Source organism: Lissotriton vulgaris, chromosome 9 (genome assembly GCF_964263255.1).
Source record: "Lissotriton vulgaris chromosome 9, aLisVul1.2, whole genome shotgun sequence".
In the NCBI taxonomy this organism is placed as follows: Eukaryota; Metazoa; Chordata; class Amphibia; order Caudata; family Salamandridae; genus Lissotriton; species Lissotriton vulgaris.
The window spans coordinates 338,611,757-338,630,228 of NC_141697.1; the positions used below are offsets into that span (position 1 = coordinate 338,611,757).

At 47.3% G+C, this 18,472-nt stretch overlaps 1 protein-coding gene and 1 pseudogene across 1 annotated transcript in view; one reads left to right on the forward strand and one right to left on the reverse strand.

Moving 5' to 3' along the window:
• The window catches only part of TDP1 (tyrosyl-DNA phosphodiesterase 1), a 980,389-nt gene that overhangs the window by 903,473 nt on the left and 58,444 nt on the right, over positions 1–18,472 (reverse strand). The window contains exon 5 of the mRNA XM_086937678.1: positions 7,968–8,064. Within this exon, the coding sequence (XP_086793804.1) occupies positions 7,968–8,064 (97 nt within the window). The remainder of the gene's footprint in view (positions 1–7,967; positions 8,065–18,472) is intronic.
• Positions 9,682–12,062, forward strand: LOC147690090 (NF-kappa-B inhibitor zeta-like; annotated as a pseudogene).

Genomic DNA, 18,472 nt, shown 5'->3' on the forward strand with positions numbered 1-18,472 from the left:
CTCAAGCTGGATGCCATGCAATTCACAACAAGGAGGTTGCTCTTATAGCAGTCCTAGACCAGCTACATATGACTCAGAATAAGAGAGGAGTCACTACCATCATCCGTTTAGATTTATCTGCAGCTTTTGACACAGTGTCCCAATCTATTCTTTCTTCCCATTTCCAGGAGTTTGGATTTGACGGCAAGGTTCTAGGTTGGATTGAATCATTTGTGCATAGACGTTTACCGGCTATTTCGAACCCTTCTTACACTTTGTGATTTCCCAAGTTTGACTGTGGTAATCCTCAAGACTTCTCTGTAAGCACCATGCTGTTTAACATATATGTCACACAGCCGGCCAAGCTCATTAAGTTTTTCAATCTGTAAGTCATGCCCATACAGATGTTGCTCGTATTAGTGTCAGGTTGGAAGGAACTGTTAAGGCTCCACAGTCTGATTTTTGTTTGTAAGTGTCAAATTCAACTCAGACAAAACGGAGTTCTTTATTCTAGGAGGATCTTTATCAATCTTCTCCCCCAAATGGTGGTTGTAATCTTTAGGCTCATGCATGCCCTGCTGTGATGCCTATAGTATGCAATCTAGGCTTCGTCTTCGACAATAACTTGGACTTCTTGACTCAAACTGCAAAAACCACATCTTCATGTTTTTTTATTAAAGACTTTTAAGGAAAATATTTTCCCTTTTACCTTTGGATACTTGGTTTATGGTCTTTAGGGCAATTGTCTGGTCCTGACTAGACTACTGTTATTCACTTTAGTTTACTTTCCTCGAGCATCAGCTTCAGAAACAACAACTTATTCCAAAATTGGCTGCCAGACTCTTACTGAGTCTCCGTCAATGGGGTCCTGTCTCTCACCATTGTAAATAGCTTTACTGGTTACTGTTCATATTCAAATCTCTCTGCATCTGCCACTAAGTCATCTATGGCCATAGTCCTTTTTAAAAAACAACAAAAAAACATATTTTTGTTGAGCTTACAGAAAACAATAATTGAACAAGTACACCACAAGTAGTCAAGCATGCAGATAAGGAGGAGCAAACAAACTGCAGTCCTGCCGTGAATTATCTCCCTCCCCACTGGTTTGGCAGGCTTGCCGCAGAGCCGGGCAACTTAGTAGTTTATGTGCCAGGGATTCCCTTCTATTGTTGCGGACGATACCCTGTGATATTGCAAATGCTACTTACCAGTATGCATCTGTTCTTGGCATGTAGGGCTGCTGACATTCATATCTGTGCATAGATCGCCGCCTAGTGTTGGGTCCGGATGATTGCACATTGTTGTCCTGGAAGAGTCTTCGAAGTATCACGAGATAGGTGGCTCCTCCCCTGGACTACAGTGCGCATGGGCATCGCCTCCATCCCCAGATTGTTTTTAGCCATTGTGGCCGAGATGGAGTGAACTATGTGAGTGATGACCATGCTATGAGCATATACCTGAATACTGCAGCTGCTACAGGCGCCGGGGAGGAGGGCGGGCGATATGAATGTCAGCAGCCCTACATGCCAAGAACAGATGCATACTGGTAAGTAGCATTTGCAGTTCGAGGCATGTGGGCTGCTGAATTCATATCTGTGCATAGAATACATAGCAGTCCCCCTCTTATCGGCGGCCGCCCGTGCCAGCTGCAGCAGTTTGGAAAAGTGTCTTGAGAACAGCCTGACCCACAGCTGCCTGCTGTTTAGAGTGCACGTCTACACAGTAATGTTTAGTAAAAGTATGTGTGGTAGACCATGTGGCTGCTCTACATATATCCTCTAAGGGAATGTTCCCAAGGAAAGCCATAGAGGCCCCCAACTTTCTGGTGGAGTGGGCTCTTGGTGGAATTGTAAGAGTGCGTTTAGCCTTAGCGTAACAGATCTGTATACATTTCACAATCCACCTAGCAATACCAGCTTTGGAAATAGCGTTACCCTTGTGGTGTGATGCAAAGGCAACGAAAAGCTGCTTAGTCTTTCTGAAATCCTTGGTCCTGTCAATGTAATACATTAGGGCCCTTTTAACATCAAGGGTGTGGAGCATCCGCTCCGCCAGCGACTCAGGATTTTGAAAGAACACCGGCAACTCGATTGTTTGGTTCATGTGGAATTGAGACACAACCTTGGGTAGAAATTTAGGGTTAGTGCGGAGCACCACCCTGTTAGCATGGACTTGGAAAAAAGGCTCTTGGATGGTGAGGGCCTGCAACTCGCTAACCCTCCGTAGCGATGTAATTGCTACTAAGAAAGCCACTTTCCAAGTCAGAAACTGAAGCTCACAAGAGTGCAGTGGCTCGAAAGGAGGACCCATCAGCCTTGTAAGAACCACATTGAGGTTCCATTCTGGAGCTGGTGGTGTCCGTGGTGGAATGACTCTTTTAAGTCCTTCCAGAAATGCCTTGATAGCAGGCACCTTGAAAAGTGAAAGGTGTTGCCTATTCTGGAGGTATGCGGCCATTGCAGACAGGTGAATGCGGATGGAAGTATACGCCAGATTGCATTGGTACAGATGGAACAGGTAACAAAGGATGTTCTGAATGGAAGCGTCCAACGGGTTAATGTCGTGGTTCGCACAATAAATGACAAACCGCTTCCATTTAGCCGCATAACATGCTCTAGTAGTGGGCTTTCTTGCCTCCCGAATGATGTTCATGCAATCCGGGGGAAGATTGAGGTAGCCAAACTCTAGGACTTCAGGAGCCAGATCGCCAGGTTGAGCTGTTGCGGATCTGGGTGCTGAATGTCGCCATGGCTCTGCGTCAGAAGGCTGGGCGTGAGATGAAGCCTTTGATGCGGTACCACGGAAAGTTCCAGAAACGTGGTGTACCATGGTTGGCGAGCCCACGTTGGAGCAACCAGGATGAGAGTCATCGAGTGCTGCCTGAGCTTGCGCGCCACCAGCGGTATCAGAGGTGCTGGGGGAAAAGCGTACGCAAATCTGCCTGACCAGTTCATCCATATCGCATTGCCCTGCGATTGCGGGTGTGGGAACCTGACGGCGAAGCTTTAGCATTTTGCGTTCTCCTTTGTGGCGAACAGGTCTATCTCTGGATGACCCCACCTTAGGAAGTACGGTTGGAGTACTGATGGATGTATCTCCCACTCGTGCATTTGGTGGCTGTGCCTGCTGAGCAGGTCCGCCATCTGATTGTCCTTGCCTGGGAGATGTTCTGCCATTAGGAAAATGTTCCTTTGAATGGCCCACTTCCACATGCTCTGAGCCAGATGAGACAGCTGCGGAGAGTGTGTTCCCCCCTGTTTCTGAATGTAGTACATGGCCGTCATGTTGTCCGTCCGGATCAACACGACCTTGTTGCACAGATGTACTTTGAATGCCTTTAAGGCCTTGAAGATTGCCATCAGTTCCAATACATTGATGTGCATCTTCCTTTGCTGTAGTGTCCATAGTCCCTGCACTGTGTAGTGGAGTACATGCGCTCCCCATCCCTGGAGAGAAGCGTCCGTCGTCAGAATGATCTGTGGCACAGGCTCTTGGAACGGTCGGCCCTTGCAAAGGTTTTGTGGATTCCACCAATGCAGAGAGTTGTACGCCAGACTGCTCACCAACACTAGGTCTGTTAGTTGCCCGTGAGCCTGAGTCCACTGACGTGCTAGGCACTCCTGAAGCGGACGCATATGTAACCTCGCGTGCGGGACAATGGAGATGCAGGAGGTCATCATGCCTATCAATTGCATGAACACCTTCGCTGGAAGCGAGTGCTGAGGTCTGAATCGTTGGATCAGCTTCTGAATACTGGCGACCCTCACTGAATTGGGCTGCGCAGTGGCCGCCAGAGTGTTTATCGTCGCGCCCAGATACTGCCGTATGTGGGCGGGCTGGAGATGGGATTTTGGGTAATTCAGTGAGAATCCCAGATCGTGTAGGAGATGAATGGTGCGGGACACGTGGTCGGCGCACTGTTGTTCCGACTTTGCCTGAATGAGCCAGTCGTCCAGATAGGGGTAGACGTGGATGTTTTGACATCTTAGATGCGCCGCCACGGTCGCCAGGCACTTGGTAAAGAACCTGGGCGCCGTGGTGACACCAAAAGGCAGAACCCTGAACTGGTAGTGCTGGTCTTGAATGGTGAACCTTAGGTACTTCCTGTGTGAAGGATGCAGGGGAATATGAAAGTATGCATCCTTGAGATCCAGTGTAGCCAGGAAGTCCCCCTGCCGAAGCAGAGGGAGAACCTGCTGCAAGGTGAGCATATGGAAATGTTCTGAAAGAATGTACCAGTTGAGGGGCCTGAGGTCCAAGATGGGCCTGAGGGATCCGTCCTTCTTGGGGATCAGAAAGTACAGAGAGTACACCCCTGTTCCCCTTTCCTGCAGTGGAACGAGCTCTATTGCCCCTTTTTGCAGCATGACTTGGACTTCTTGCTGCAACAAGTGCAAGTGCTCGCCGGACATAGGACGGTTTCTTGGAGGTATGTTTGGAGGAGTGGAAGTGAGTTCCAGACAGTAACCGTACTGGATAAGAGATTTGACCCACCTGTCCGTGGTGATGGATTTCCACGCGGGCAGGAACAGCTGGAGTCTCCCCCCGACCGGTGTTGAGTGGTCGGGGGGCAGCGACAAGGCGTCACTGTTTGTTGGCGGTGGAGGACCTGGAGTTGTTATTTCCACGTCCTCTGCCTTTGATGTTGTTGCCCCTGTAACCACCTCTACCCTTGTTGGTGTATGAGGATTGGGTGTTGTTCTTATAGTATTGCGTGGATTGCGATGCCTGACCCCTTGAGGTGCCTCGGTTATTGGAGCAGCGAAAGGAACCACTCCGAAACTGCTGGGACTGTAGGGCACCCATAGACTTAGCAGTGTCTGTGTCTTTTTTAATCTTTTCAAGGGTTGCATCCACTTATGGTCCAAACAGGTGGTCTGGATTAACTGTTTGGTTTAGGATGGTAGTCTGTATGTCTGGTTTAAAGCCTGATATTCTAAGCCATGCATGCCTCCGCAGTAACACGCTAGTGTTTATAGCCCTGGAGGCGGTATCAGCCACGTCCAGTGCGCACTTAATTGAAGCATTGGTGATAAGCTTCCCCTCCTGAATTAACATCTCAGCTCCCTCCTTGTACTGATCAGGTAAGTGCTGTAGAAGTGTTTCTAGGGTGTCATAGTGTGCCCTATCGTAGCGTGCAAGTAGGGCTTGCGTGTTCGAAATGCGCCAAATATTAGCTGCCTGCGCAGCAATACGTTTCCCTGAGGCATCAAAGACCTTCGATTCTTTGTCTGGGGGAGGAGCATCACCCGTGGTCTGTGAGTTCGCCCGCTTACGTGCGTTGGAGACTATCAAAGAGTCCAGTGGCAACTGTCCCTTGATGTACGTCGGGTCAGTGGGCGCTGCTTTATATTTTTTGTCAATACGAGGATTGATGACTCTTGCCAGGGTGGGCTCCTTGAAAACCTCAGGCGCATGCTTTATCACTCCCTTGAGCATTGGCAATGTCTTGACAGTCTTTTCAGCCACTGAGAAAGTGTCAAACAGAAAATCGACATCCACAGGGTCCGCATGGAGGTCGACATCATGATTGGCCGCAGCTCTCTCAATTAGAGCGTTGAAGGCTGCAGAGTCCTCTGTTGGGGAAGTTTTTGCAGCAAAAAGCTGCGGCTCGTGTCCTGACTGAGGGTCCTCAGGGTCGCCTCCAGCAGACCATGGCTCATTGACCTCCTCTGGATCCGAGTAGGCTGGATAATTGTACTCCTCCTCCTCATCCCCGTCACCCTCCCCAGCGTTAGAGTGAGCGGGGGAGAGCTCCAAACCTTGTGGAGATGTAGGCTCCATAGAGGCAGAAGCGCCCGCAGAGTCCAACTTCTTTTAAAGTGGAATATGAAAATGCTCCAACACATGCTCCGGGGTGATCTTCCTTTTAAGGAGAGAGAGCTTGCCAGTGTTGGCGTCGATGACAACTTCCCGACGCTCCTCCTCTGCCAGTGGCTGGTGCCGTGGCTTCGGCACTACCAAGGATGCCTTCGGCGTCGAAACCTGCTTTAAGGGCACCCCAGCGCCATGTTTTGGTGCAAAAGCCTTCGGCGCCGTCTTGGGCGGCAGCGTGTAGTGAATCGGCGCCTGCGCCTTCGCCGGTTTCTGTGGAGGCTTCGGCGCCACATCCTTCGGCTCGAGAGCCCCTGCTTCCTCCCGAATACGCTGAAGGGACTCCGTGACCTTCTTGGTAAAGGAGGGGGAGGGCTGGACCGGCTCGAGTGAATCCTTTGAGTCCGGAGTCGGGTCGGCGACTAAAGGCGTAGTCTTCGGAGCCGACACAGCACCACCCTTGGCTTTGTTGACCGGGAGCGGTGCAGGCAGAGACTTTGGGTCGTCCTGACGCCTTTTGAAGGGCTTCTTAGGGTCATCGACCTTCTTGGCGTCGACGCGGCACTTCAGAGCGTCGACCAGCTTCGGCGCCGACGCAGCCGCGTCGGGCGTTTTTGCCTTCGACTTCGATACGGGGGTCTTCGGGTCGACCATTTTGGCGTGGCTTTTGATCTCGGCGGCCATCTTGGATGTCTTCGGTGCCGAGGCCTCTGTAGCCTTAGATCCCACCAGTGCGACTTGCACTTTCACTTTCGGTTTCGATACCGATGGTGTTGACCCAGATGGCTTCACTTTCGGTTTCTGTACCGGGAGTGGCGCATCACCAATGTCCGTGGCCGGGCCCAGAGGCGGGGCTGTGGGACGAGTATTGAGGTCTTGGGTAAGGCCCGAAGGCGATCCCTCGACCTGGGCCTTATGCTGGGGTTCTGCCCCGGAGTCAGTATGAGGATGCTCTTCTTCCGAGCTATCCTCCACGGTAGCAATGGCCCCGTCGTCGTCCCCTACCTCCTCGACGACTTCCTCGAACTTCTCATCTCCCGCGTCGTAGTCCTCGTCCTCCGACGCCGGGTTAGAGTCCGAAACGTGTAGGATGGTGTCGTCTTCAGCATCTTCGTCAAAGATGTTGGCCGGAGGGGGTGCCGACAACTGGGCCTGCAGTCTTGCGGCCCGACGTAGCTTGAGAGTCTTTTCCACCGGAACTTGGAGCAGACCATGCACCTGGCCTCGTCGTGGTCCGGCGATAAGCATCTGTTGCACACTGGGTGCACGTCGAGGTGAGAATACTTTGAGGCGCACACTGGGCACCTCTTAAACGGAGTTCGTTCCATGTTGAAGTAGTCTTGAGCGTCGTGTAGGCCCGTCCGCGCCGACAGCACGCGGAAGGGCAGCAAGAGTTCGGAGCCGATGAATAAACCAACCCGAACGATGAACAATACCGACGCGAGACCTAAAGACCTTTTGGTCTCACTTAAGGAAAGTTAAACAACTATCGATTCCGACAGAGGGAACCGAAACAAATCAGAATCCAATGGCGGAAAAAAACAATCTGGGGATGGAGGCGATGCCCATGCGCACTGTAGTCCAGGGGAGGAGCCACCTATCTCGTGATACTTCGAAGACTCTTCCAGGACAACAATGTGCAATCATCCGGACCCAACACTAGGCGGCGATCTATGCACAGATATGAATTCAGCAGCACACATGCCTCGAACCTGTAAGCACTTGCTAGGTGAGTCTTTCTTGCACAGCTCTTAACCACTCTCTCGTTGAGCTCTTAATTGTGGACATTTGTAGTGTCATGTAGTGACCATACAAATATTCATTTGTGCCAAAACATGTAATCACATATTTCAAATCTTCGTGTAAGGCCTGCATGTTGGATGCCAGAGGACTCTCCTTGATACTTTGACAGATAGAAAGCCATGTGCAGTGAAAAATAGTTAATCAGTGCAGACTTGGCAACACAAGTTGGAAGACAGCATTTGAGAAGTGAACGAAGGACATATCGCAGCAACGGAGAAATGTCTGCCATTTGTGAGGGACTATCCAAGTAGCTCTTGTTAAAAATCAAATGCACACATTTCCAGGTGTTGTCTTAATTTTCTCCTTCATAAATGTGTATTTCAAAGAAAAAATGTGAGCCCAAAAAGCAGTGTATAGGAAATCATAGTCACCTGGCAAAGACGAACATGTTCATATGGATGAGCGTCCTCATGTAGCCGCGCCTTGGATTCCCGCTTCTCTCCATGCACTATCAGTAAGGGTTTGTTCCTAAAGAGAAACACAAACCTACGTCATGTGACGTACATTTCACCCAATAAAAATCAAGATGGATAAGTTGATGTCTATGAATGGAAGCACCTATCCACTTCACTACCATGCACTTTCATCGATAGCTCATTGTTGGCAAATATATTGCCCATTTGTTACAATGAACCTGAAATGCCCAGAGTCCTCTTGAAGAAGCAGGACTGCAAAATACATGCTAAAAATAATCAAGTTAGTTTTATCTTTCAATGTCTTCCATGGGACAAACAAGAGTTTACATTCCTCACATCTTCTTGTAATTGCCCATCGCCATAAGAGATAAGAGACAGAGAGAGAACAGTGGATGGAGGGAGAGAGGAGAAAGAGACAGTGCTTTAACTTGGAGACCGACCCCCCTGGATTGCTTAATTGTTAGCAAGTATGCTGTGTGATTCCACACGGTTGCGTAGGTGATTATGTGCCTGTGAGAACAAGTTTACGTCAATCTGCATATAACTGTGCCAGACACCATAGGTAATTGAGATGCGGGTGTGCTTTCTGACTGTATTGCCTGTCTATATACTAGAGTGTCTCTGGGTACCTTATCAGGAGCCAGGCAGTCTGCGTCTATGCACTGCAAACCAGGTGTCAGCTCTGCTGTTATGTGCCATTGTACTGAAAGTGGAGTACCACAGACCAGTGAGTTAAAAGAGTGAGTAAATTAAGGAAAAATGCTAATTTCTTTATTATGAAATTTACAACAAAACCCATGCTAGCCAAGAGCCTATAACCACAGCAGAAACCGGTTAAAATAGATTAGGCCGGTCGGGATTTTTTAAATAAACACCGAGAGTGATTTATAACTTTGGTGAATGATTTTTACTATGCTCCACTGCAGCAATACCAGGATATTCTTGGATTCAGCTAAAGCAGGACAATTCTCTATTCTGCTGACAAACTGGAAAAATACATTCTCTCCCTTCAACAATGCATCCTGGCCTTTCAATTCCTCTTTGGGAGGATAGAAAATTAAATATTTGTTAGAGCTCGTAGGAAAAAGGTCCCCCTAGGTTCATACATCGTACTGCCATCGGGACAACCGAGACAGGCTTGCTGAGAATAAAAGCAGTCAACAATAAAGAAAATCCATTGGGGTTAATGCAGGGGTTGTAGAAGACTAGCTGCCAGCAACTAACAAACCCAAATGGACAGTGGAACCTTCTTAGTGTCAGCAACTAACCTACAATTACTCTAATAATAAATTCCCTTTCTGTCATCATAGGGATACGTGTGCACACTGAATAGCACCCACCATCACAGTGCTAGTTCCAGCAGGAACTCAACATTTTAAACATAAGCACAGGTGCACCACAAAATATCAGCGATAAAGCAAGTTCAAATCCAAACAATAACACGAGCAAAGCTCCTCAATTTTGATTTCTTTATTTCGTTGCGTGATGGAAAAACAGTACAGCCGACGAGTTTCGTCCCAGCATGGGACTTCTTCAGGGCGATTTAGGAGTGATTCGTTGTGCTTCTGTGAATGGCATGAACTAGACAGCACGTGCACTATAACATGACCTGGAGTCATCCATGTGAATATGTCAATGAAGGTCCGTGTTCTTAAATATAGAATCACAGATGAGGATACTAGAAATAGATTTCGTCCTTCACAGGTGAATGTTCCAGTATGACTTCTCTTGAGATCTGTAACAATGTAGGTCCCAATATCGCAGAGCGAAGAATTAAAGGGCGTGTAAAAATGGTCTCCCAGGTCGATCCACTGAATTTATGACTGGAACCCCAAGAGTGTGAGAAGGTAGGGACCGCGTATGGTGACTGGCTCTAAAACATTATATCCTTGAAAACACCTTCTTTATAGAGAAGAATGCCCCATCAGGCAGGAACAACAGGCTCGCAATTTGTTAGTCAAGGCCAAAAACGCAGTCACCACGGACGCCAAAGGTTCAGGAGTCCCTCCAGCAGCAGATGCCAGCAACTATCATTGCAGTCTAGCCAATCAATCAAGGCACGCATCTTTTTCTCATTTAACATTTTTTATATTTGTTTGTTCCCTTGAAATTGGTGTCCCTCTACCATCGTCCCCCTTTGGCGGCTGCCCGCATCCACCTAATGGGCCTTTTAGTTTTCACCAGTGAGGAAATGGGTCCGGGGGGGAAGCTAGTTCAGGACCTGTTCCATTACATGGAATTGATAAAGCAACCACTTGATGAAAGTACAGAAACCACAGGTTGTACTGGTGCCAAGGCATGCAAGAGGAAATGTGACAGGCCTAAAATATACAAAGCTAGAAATAATGGTAACAAGTTCAAATGTGAGGGGAGTGTAGATTCCATGAATATCTTAAATAACTTATGTACTAGCTCTGCCTGTAAAAATTAAAGGAAATCTGGAAGACATTGAATGTATTGTGATAATATTGTGTCAGTATTAGTAACACAAAGAGGTCTTACGAGTATTCTTTAGGTGGACCTGTCAGTAAGAGACCTACATACCAAAAAAAGCTTCCTTTTTGGCAACCTCTTTCAATCCAGATTCAATAGGCATGGATAATAACTATCAAAACATTACAAGTAATTCGAATTGTGAAGTGCTTCAGAATATAATTAATATTAAGGACACGACTAATCCAGTTTCTCTCAACACTGTGCAGGTCAACTGGATGAGCACTTCAGCTAACGGCCAAAAGCGTTTGGAAGAGCAATATCAAGAGGTTCAAGTAGTGCACACTCGAAAGTCTGAGACCAGAAATCCACAAATATTGGAACCCTGCAAAGTGCGCAATTTTCCATGCTTCGCAACACCAGGTTTGGAAACTCCGATTGGTCAACATTCTGTACCAGATTGCAGTCAATTCAGTGCACATAGCCAGTGGCCCAGTAACCATCGTGGGTTGACCACTTCATGCTGTGATGTTTTGCATTGGCCAGGTCAAACTGTTGGTTTTGTTGTAAATGAAATGGAGTATTCTGATGTGAAGATGTCTGTCCAGCCTCTACAGAAAGCCAGTGCACCTTTTCATGGTTTTAACCCCAACAATGCGCTAGGAAACCAGCATTCACTGTTAGATTTCTGCAGCATCTCACAAGAGTGTTCAAGTGTTGATGAAAACCAAGCAACTGCCACACAGCCAAATAAGTCCTTCTTCCATTGGCAACTTGATCAGGAGGAGAACAAAATGGCCAACATAAGTCGGGAACAGCTCCTTGCCCATGACACTGATGGAGATACGTTCCTTCACATTGCTGTGGCACAGGGGAGACGAGCTTTGTCATATATACTTGCAAGAAAAATGGCTGCAATAAATGAACTGGATATTAAAGAACACAATAACCAGAGTGCCCTACAAGTAGCGGTGGCTGCAAACCAGCATCTCATTGTATAGGATCTAGTAGGACTAGGCGCACAAGTGAACACTGCAGACTGTTGGGGAGAACACCAATGCACGTTTGTGCTGAGAAGGGCCTTTCACAAGTCAGAAGGGAGTTATTGGAAGCAACCAGTATGTGGATGCAGAAGCAACAAATTATGAGGGCATAACGGCTTTGCACTGTGCAGTAATGTTCCACAACGCTGCTATTCATGAGCTTCCATGGAGCCTCCAGACGCATTCACCTGAGGCTCAGGACCTTCTGTTTAAAAGCAAGCGTCTGATAGATACAATCCGATGTTTGATCCAGATGGGAGCATAAGTTGAAACCAGAGATCTTAAGAGTGGTCGATCTGCGCTGCATTTGGCTGCTGAAGAGTCAAATATCGAACTACTTCGTTTATTTTTGGACTTGCCAAATTCAATGACTTTTGTGAATGCTAAGGCATATAATGGTAATACTGCTCTTCATGTGGTTGCTAGTCTGCATCATCAGTTGACTCAGTTAGACGCTGTCCGTCTGCTGATGAGCAAGGGAGCTGATCCAAGTATGAGAAATCTTGCAAATGAACAGCCAATTCATCTGGTGGCAGAAGGACCTCTGGGTGAACAGGATGATTACGGCTTCTGAACAGTGATGGATCCCTCCGCATCTGAAGGAAACGAGAAAAGGAGAGCGGAGCAGGAGCTTCAGCCACCCTAAGTACATACAATTACATAATTGATCTGAGTGACATGAAGACATGTGGACACTGGCCCTGTCCTCATGCTGCACCACTGCATTGTCTACACCCCCTTTGCCTCTGAGTTTTGGATAATTTTGGAGGCGGATGGAGTTTAGCAGCAAAGACTCCACCACCTTGCCTGGCCTCAAGACGGCGCCTCTGTTGGTCTCCCCACGACGCCCTACCACTCATGGACAATGGATCTGGCCACCTACCCGATCTTGATTACAGCCCTCACTGACCCTTCCCCTGCTCTCTCTCCAGAGCATTCACTCGTTGATCTTTCCCTTGACTGTGACGACCTAGCTATCTGACTGACGTCCGGTGGAGCTACCATTTCGCTGAAGAGGAGATGGGCTGTGGATTCCCCCTCGGCCGTCACCTACCCAGCCGGACCTTGGACAGACTGTCCTTTGTCTCTCTGTCGTATCCCCCTCCTACTCCTTCACCCTACCTCTTTCCCCCTCTACGCTCCTTTCCTCTTGCCATCTTTGCTCTTTAAATGTTTTTCCGTTGAGACCTAGTTATCTGACCGATGCCCGGTGGAGCTACCTGATAGCTGAAGAGGAGATGGGCTGTAGATTTCCCTGTGGCCGTCACCTACCCAGCCGGACCTGGGGCAGACTTTCCCTTCGTTTCTCAGTCGTATCTATACCTTACCCCCTTTCCCTTCTTCAGTCCATTTTAGTTACCCTCTATGTTCTTTAAATGTTTTTAATGGTATGTTTTTTGTAATTTTGTAACTGATTTAATTTGGCAACTGTGTGGAACCTCATGTAAAGCGCTCTGATACCTTCGGGTCTAGCCAGCGCTACATACAACTCTTAAAACAGACAAAACTTGCATCTGTGGATATGTACCTACAGAAATGGAAAAGTTCAGATATATTTTCATAAAAATAGACTAAGTTCACTATTAAATTGCAACTTCACACACATTGTAGATGTTGGACTGCTCCTTGTTAGGTCGAGCCTGAGCAGCGCATGCCCTGCTGCAAGGCATGCAGTAATGGTGTATGGCTTTGAAGCCCCGCCCACTCCCCGCTAATATTTTTTATTGGCTTGGGTCATTGTCCTTGGTAAACGCGCTGGCTTCCGAGTTGCTATTAGACTCGTTAGTCTCTCCTTGGTACCGCCTTGTCTGCATTTGTTACCTCCCATTAAGACTGGACCTTTTACTTGTCTTGTTATACGGTCTGCTTTATCTTGGCTATGAGCACTATTTTGTTTAATGATGGGTCCCTATTCGACCCACTACGCCCAGCCCTCTTTTATTTTATTTACTAATGGCGGTCCGCTTTAACTATAGCAGCTGCATTTCTTTGTTTATTTATTGTTTTGTTTGTTTACTAGCGCCCATGCAGCACTTCACATTTATGGAGGCCGGGCCCCTTTCGTTAGACAAGCCGAGTCTAAAGAATGGTGCACAGCCGTTATTAAAGTAAAAGCGCGGCATGGGCGGTTTTACCAAAAAAAACATCTGTTTGTCAACTTGAGAAACAGATGCTTTTTTTGTCAAAGCGCCCCATGCAGCGATTTCATTTTAATGTCGGCCACGCCCCTTTCTTTAGATGTGGCTTGTCTAAAGAAAGGTGTGCGGACTCCATGAATGTGAAAGCTCCGCATGGGCGCTAGTAAACAAACAAATATTTGCAAAGCAATAGGTCTCGCATTTGCAAGGAGTTTAAGCTATTGCATTGCCAATAGCTCAAACTTTCATAATTGCGAGACCTACTGCATTGCAAATGCTTGGTTTTTTTTTAAAATGTGCTTAGTGCCAACAAGAGTTTTGTTTTTAATATATCTGGCTAATCAAGGAGCATTTCAGTCGTATGAAGAAGGCAGGTCCTTTGGTCCTTGTGGGATTTATCAATGATTAAAAAACACACTGGTCTCTACTTCAACAACCCAAACACTAGTTTGTAGCATTCAATACTGAATATTTGGGTATAGTTGTTGAAGAGATCTGAATGTAAGACAACACATATTTGTATGACAGTGTGTTCCAGGTTTTGGATCCTCAAAAGAGCAAATATCTTGCTTTTTGATGTTAGGCCAGCTTCGACCAGAGTGATTTTAATGAATCGATCTCTCAGGGAATGAGAGCAGGTTTGCAATGGGATTGAGCTCGGTTTAGGTTATTAATGAATACTTAGCTTAGCTTTCTCCGATATTAAAGTGAATATGGGAATTTGAATTCTAGTAGTACTATTCAAATATTTGATGCAGAGGTATCTTCTCTATATATGACATACCGGTTAGAGGGTTTAAACCTTAATTTGCGGAATAATATGTTAGCTAGGTCAGAAGTGAGGGACTAGTACACAAACTTTGTGAGCCCTTAGGTCATTGATTCTACACCTTAGCACAGAGCTTTCCAAACTCTGTGTCCCGACACAGTACTGTGTCGCCTGCAAGTGGTGGGTGTGTCGCAGGATGGCAGGGCACTTAGCATTTAACTGCTAATTAGGAGGCATTCCTTTTAAAGAGTGTCTCGGAGTCTGCCGCAGCAGCGTGGACTCCGAGACACTCTGCTCTATGGGGGCCGACCATTCACAACAAAGCCCCATTAACATGGGGCATCGTACCAGGAAATTCGATTCGGACAGATGTGCGAGCCAAGAAAAATCTTACAGTTTCAAAGCGCGGGCCTCTCAAAGCAACCTTGCCTGTCAGCTGGTAAATACATTGGTAAGAAAATGGAATTTAGACTGGATAGAGCCGTATTGAAAACGACTAAAAGATGGATATAGAGGCCATTGGTTGTGTAAAATCCTTATCTTTCAGAAATAAGTGCTAAATATAATGAACATTGCGCCAGTAGAGTTCACTCCACTTCTCATTAAAGCGCTTCAAGTACACTATCTCTGGAACAACCTGCTTGAAGGCCTGAGGCCCAACAAGGACTTTTTCCACTTCAGTAGGAACCGAAAACTCAGCAGTTCAGAACTGAACTATGAATGCTTTCCCCTGGACAGTCTCTGCTTTTTTTCTAATCCAATTCTCCCCATGGTTCTCTCCGTTAACCTACCTCCTTTGTTCATTTTACTATTATTTGTCTTTCTGCAAAGTTTCCCGCTGCCCATGTGGCTAGGTCCGCATTGTATGAATGCTAGAAGTAAATAACTAACTAACTAATACATATGGAACGTAAGTGCATGTGCAAGTTAAGAATATGTCCTCGTGCAATGTAACTAGTGCTCATGTAAAGTGCTCCAATACTTTTGGGTCGAGGGGATGCTGTATAAAACTGCAAAAAAAAGTGCAGCAATCTGGATTTTGCAATTCCACACAAGCCTTTGTAATTCCATTGCATCCACATTATTAATTGGGCCTTATCGTTTGACATTCTAGTGGTAAATACAAACCGAAGCCACTGTAGCAGTTGTCAAGAATTATCTGGAAAAGGGCATTGTGTGGGCAGTAGGGTTTTCATGTCTCCTTTCAACCGCCTTGGTGTCGGCAGATTGCACACATTTCTATATTAGTCTTGTTCATCATCACCAGTCTTTCTTAACCAACTTTCTACATGTTTGAAGTAATGAACATACACCCATTCAACTAAACATCGATTTACCATGAATCTCCATACTATCAAATTGCATTTGTAAGAGCGTAACACGAGAATGTGCTGTACCTCAGAGAAAACATTTGAAAGGTAATTTACATTTTAGGACCTTGTCAAATATGCTCTCTCTCCATAACCTTGAATGCAGATCACGGCCCACTGTCAAACGGATAGAATTTGGGAACCGTGCTGACACCATGCGCACTCCCCTCTATTGACCACCCTCCTCCATGTATAGCCATCTGCAGTTCTATGTTCCCCTCCATGACTTATCCTTCTGGGTGTGTAGCAGTTCCAAGTTGTGTCCTCCTGTGCGCATCTCTTGCACTTACTACCTATTCGTGACTATACACTTACCCAAGGTTTCCTTGGCATCTCTGATGCTGATTCTTTCTCTCTCACTCATTCAGCCAGTGCAGCTGTGGTATCTGCTTTTCAATTCCAGTGCGATAAAAATTGCCATTCCTTGATCCACCATGCACAATATTTTTACTCCTTCCTGCCTGCTAGATCATGCTTCTTGTTGCGCCCTTAACCATCGTGAACCTGTTCCTATGCAGCTTGGCCGATGCACCATCTTTCTGACCTGAAAGTCTGATGATGGCACTTTCTAGGTCTGTCTAATCAAATGACCACTCTTGTGGCGCTGTTTATGATGTCTGGGCATAATCAGCATTGCCTGCTGCATGTTAACTTGCTGCTGTGGGCAAAGGTTTGGGTGCCATTCCCTGTGGCTTGATCAGTGTCTGCTGTGTCAAGTACTCCTCTCCCCTATACGCTGAATCACCTTCATTCTACCAGCTGCTCATTGTTGCCACAGGCAGATGGAACACGAAACACACTGCCTTGTGGTGATATTTTAACTTTGACTAACACTTCCTACCTCCTAGTGGTGCCTTTAGTTGCAACCTGCTCCATGCCCTTTAAACCTCCCATGGCAGGTTGAGGAGAACGTTGAAGTCATAAAATAAGGAGAACTGCAATGGAGGCTGTGCCGAACAAGCAAGAGGGTCTCTGGTGTGCACGACTAAAGTATTATTTTACATGGCAATGGTTCAGGATTAGTAGTCAACTCAACCAAGACATATTAGATACTCCATTGAGTTAGCTGAAACATTTTGCTGGATTCCTTGTGGATTATGGGACTGCTGTTTTTTTATGGAGAAAACTCTTCCCTAAGGCACTTTACTTAAGCACCATGTCCTTTACACGAGGTCACATTAATTTTTGTGGCACAGGGAAAAATAGTGATTTGCCCAGAATCACAGGATGTTAAGCTGATGCCTAGTCTGGAACCTAGTTCCCCTGTTGCAAAGATGGCAGCTCTGTCCATAACCTCACATCCTCTCCACCTGTCTGTCATATGGGTTCCCTTCCTCATAGTCTGCAAGGTCATCTGTATGTGTGTGTGTGTGTGGGGGGGGGAGGGGTTGTGTGGGTATGTGTGGGGTTGTGTGTGTGTGTGTATGTGGGTGTGTGTGGGGTTGTGTGAGGGTGTGTGTGTGTTTGGGGGGTGTGGGGGGTTGTGTGTGTGTGGGGGGTGTATGTGGGGTTGTGTGTGTGGGGGGTTGTGTGTGTGTGGGGGGGGTTGTGTGTGTTGGGTTGTGTGTGTATGTGTGGGGTTGTGTGGGGTTGTGTGTGTGTGAGGTTGTGTGGGGTTGTGTGTGTGGGGGGGGTTGTGTGACGTTGTGTGGGTATGTGTGGGGTTGTGTGTGTGTGTGTGGGTGTGGGGTGTGTGTGAGGGGGGTCTGTGGGGGGGTTCTGGTGTGTGTGTGGGCTTGTGGAGGTGGTTGTGTGTGGGGTGTGTGTGGGGTTGTGGGGCCCGACCCCCCTTAGGTGGTTTGGGCTTGCCGTGTCCCTGAACATTTTTTCACAAAAAGGTGTGTCACCAACATGAAAAGTTTGGAAAGCTGTGCCTTAGCAGAACAATTTGACTCAAACATCGCTAGGCCACGCCCCCTCCTACCCTATGAAAGCGCTGATTGGAGAGCGCGACACATTGGAATAGATAGACCTCTGAGGCGGAAGCCGGAGGTATAATTTGCTCGTTTTTTTAAAAAACTTTGTGTGAAACTGTGATTTTTGTATTTTAATTCACTGCACCTACCTGAGCTAGTTGTAGACATTTCCCGCCAGCAGGCACCTACTAACAGCGGATCCTAGCGCTGTAGAAAGGGTAAACATCGGACGCCATCGCTGGTAACGCGAGGCCACGCCCACTCGCTAGGCCACGCCCATATCCTCTTTCCATAAATGTGCGTCCCACGTAAGCGCAGCGGACGAGCGCAGCGGGAGCGCCGTTTGCGCACCGAAGGCGCGCCTAAGGCAAGCCCGTCTGCGCCCGTCCGCGGCCGGACGGGGCGCGGGGCTTCGGACCCTGTCACCTTCAAGTCCCAAGAGAGGCGGTATGATAGACAGGTATTGCTGGATCTATGCCCTAATACTGCACTCCCCTGCAAACACTCTATGGAGGCTATATCGCTACATGGTTGCAATATATGTCCCTTCACTCCTGACAATAATTGCCTCACCACTTCTAACACGAAAGGGCTGCTAAAAGCGGCATTATTGAATTGCAGATCCCTTAGGAAACATTGTAATCAAATCTATCATCTCCTTGAGGATGAAGAACTCAATATCTTGTTTCTCACTGAGACCTGGTTAGATGAGCATTCTGACCCTGTCATAATTGAGGCCTTGCCACCGGGATACTCCCTCTCCAGACTTGATAGGAAGGATGGTAGAGGTG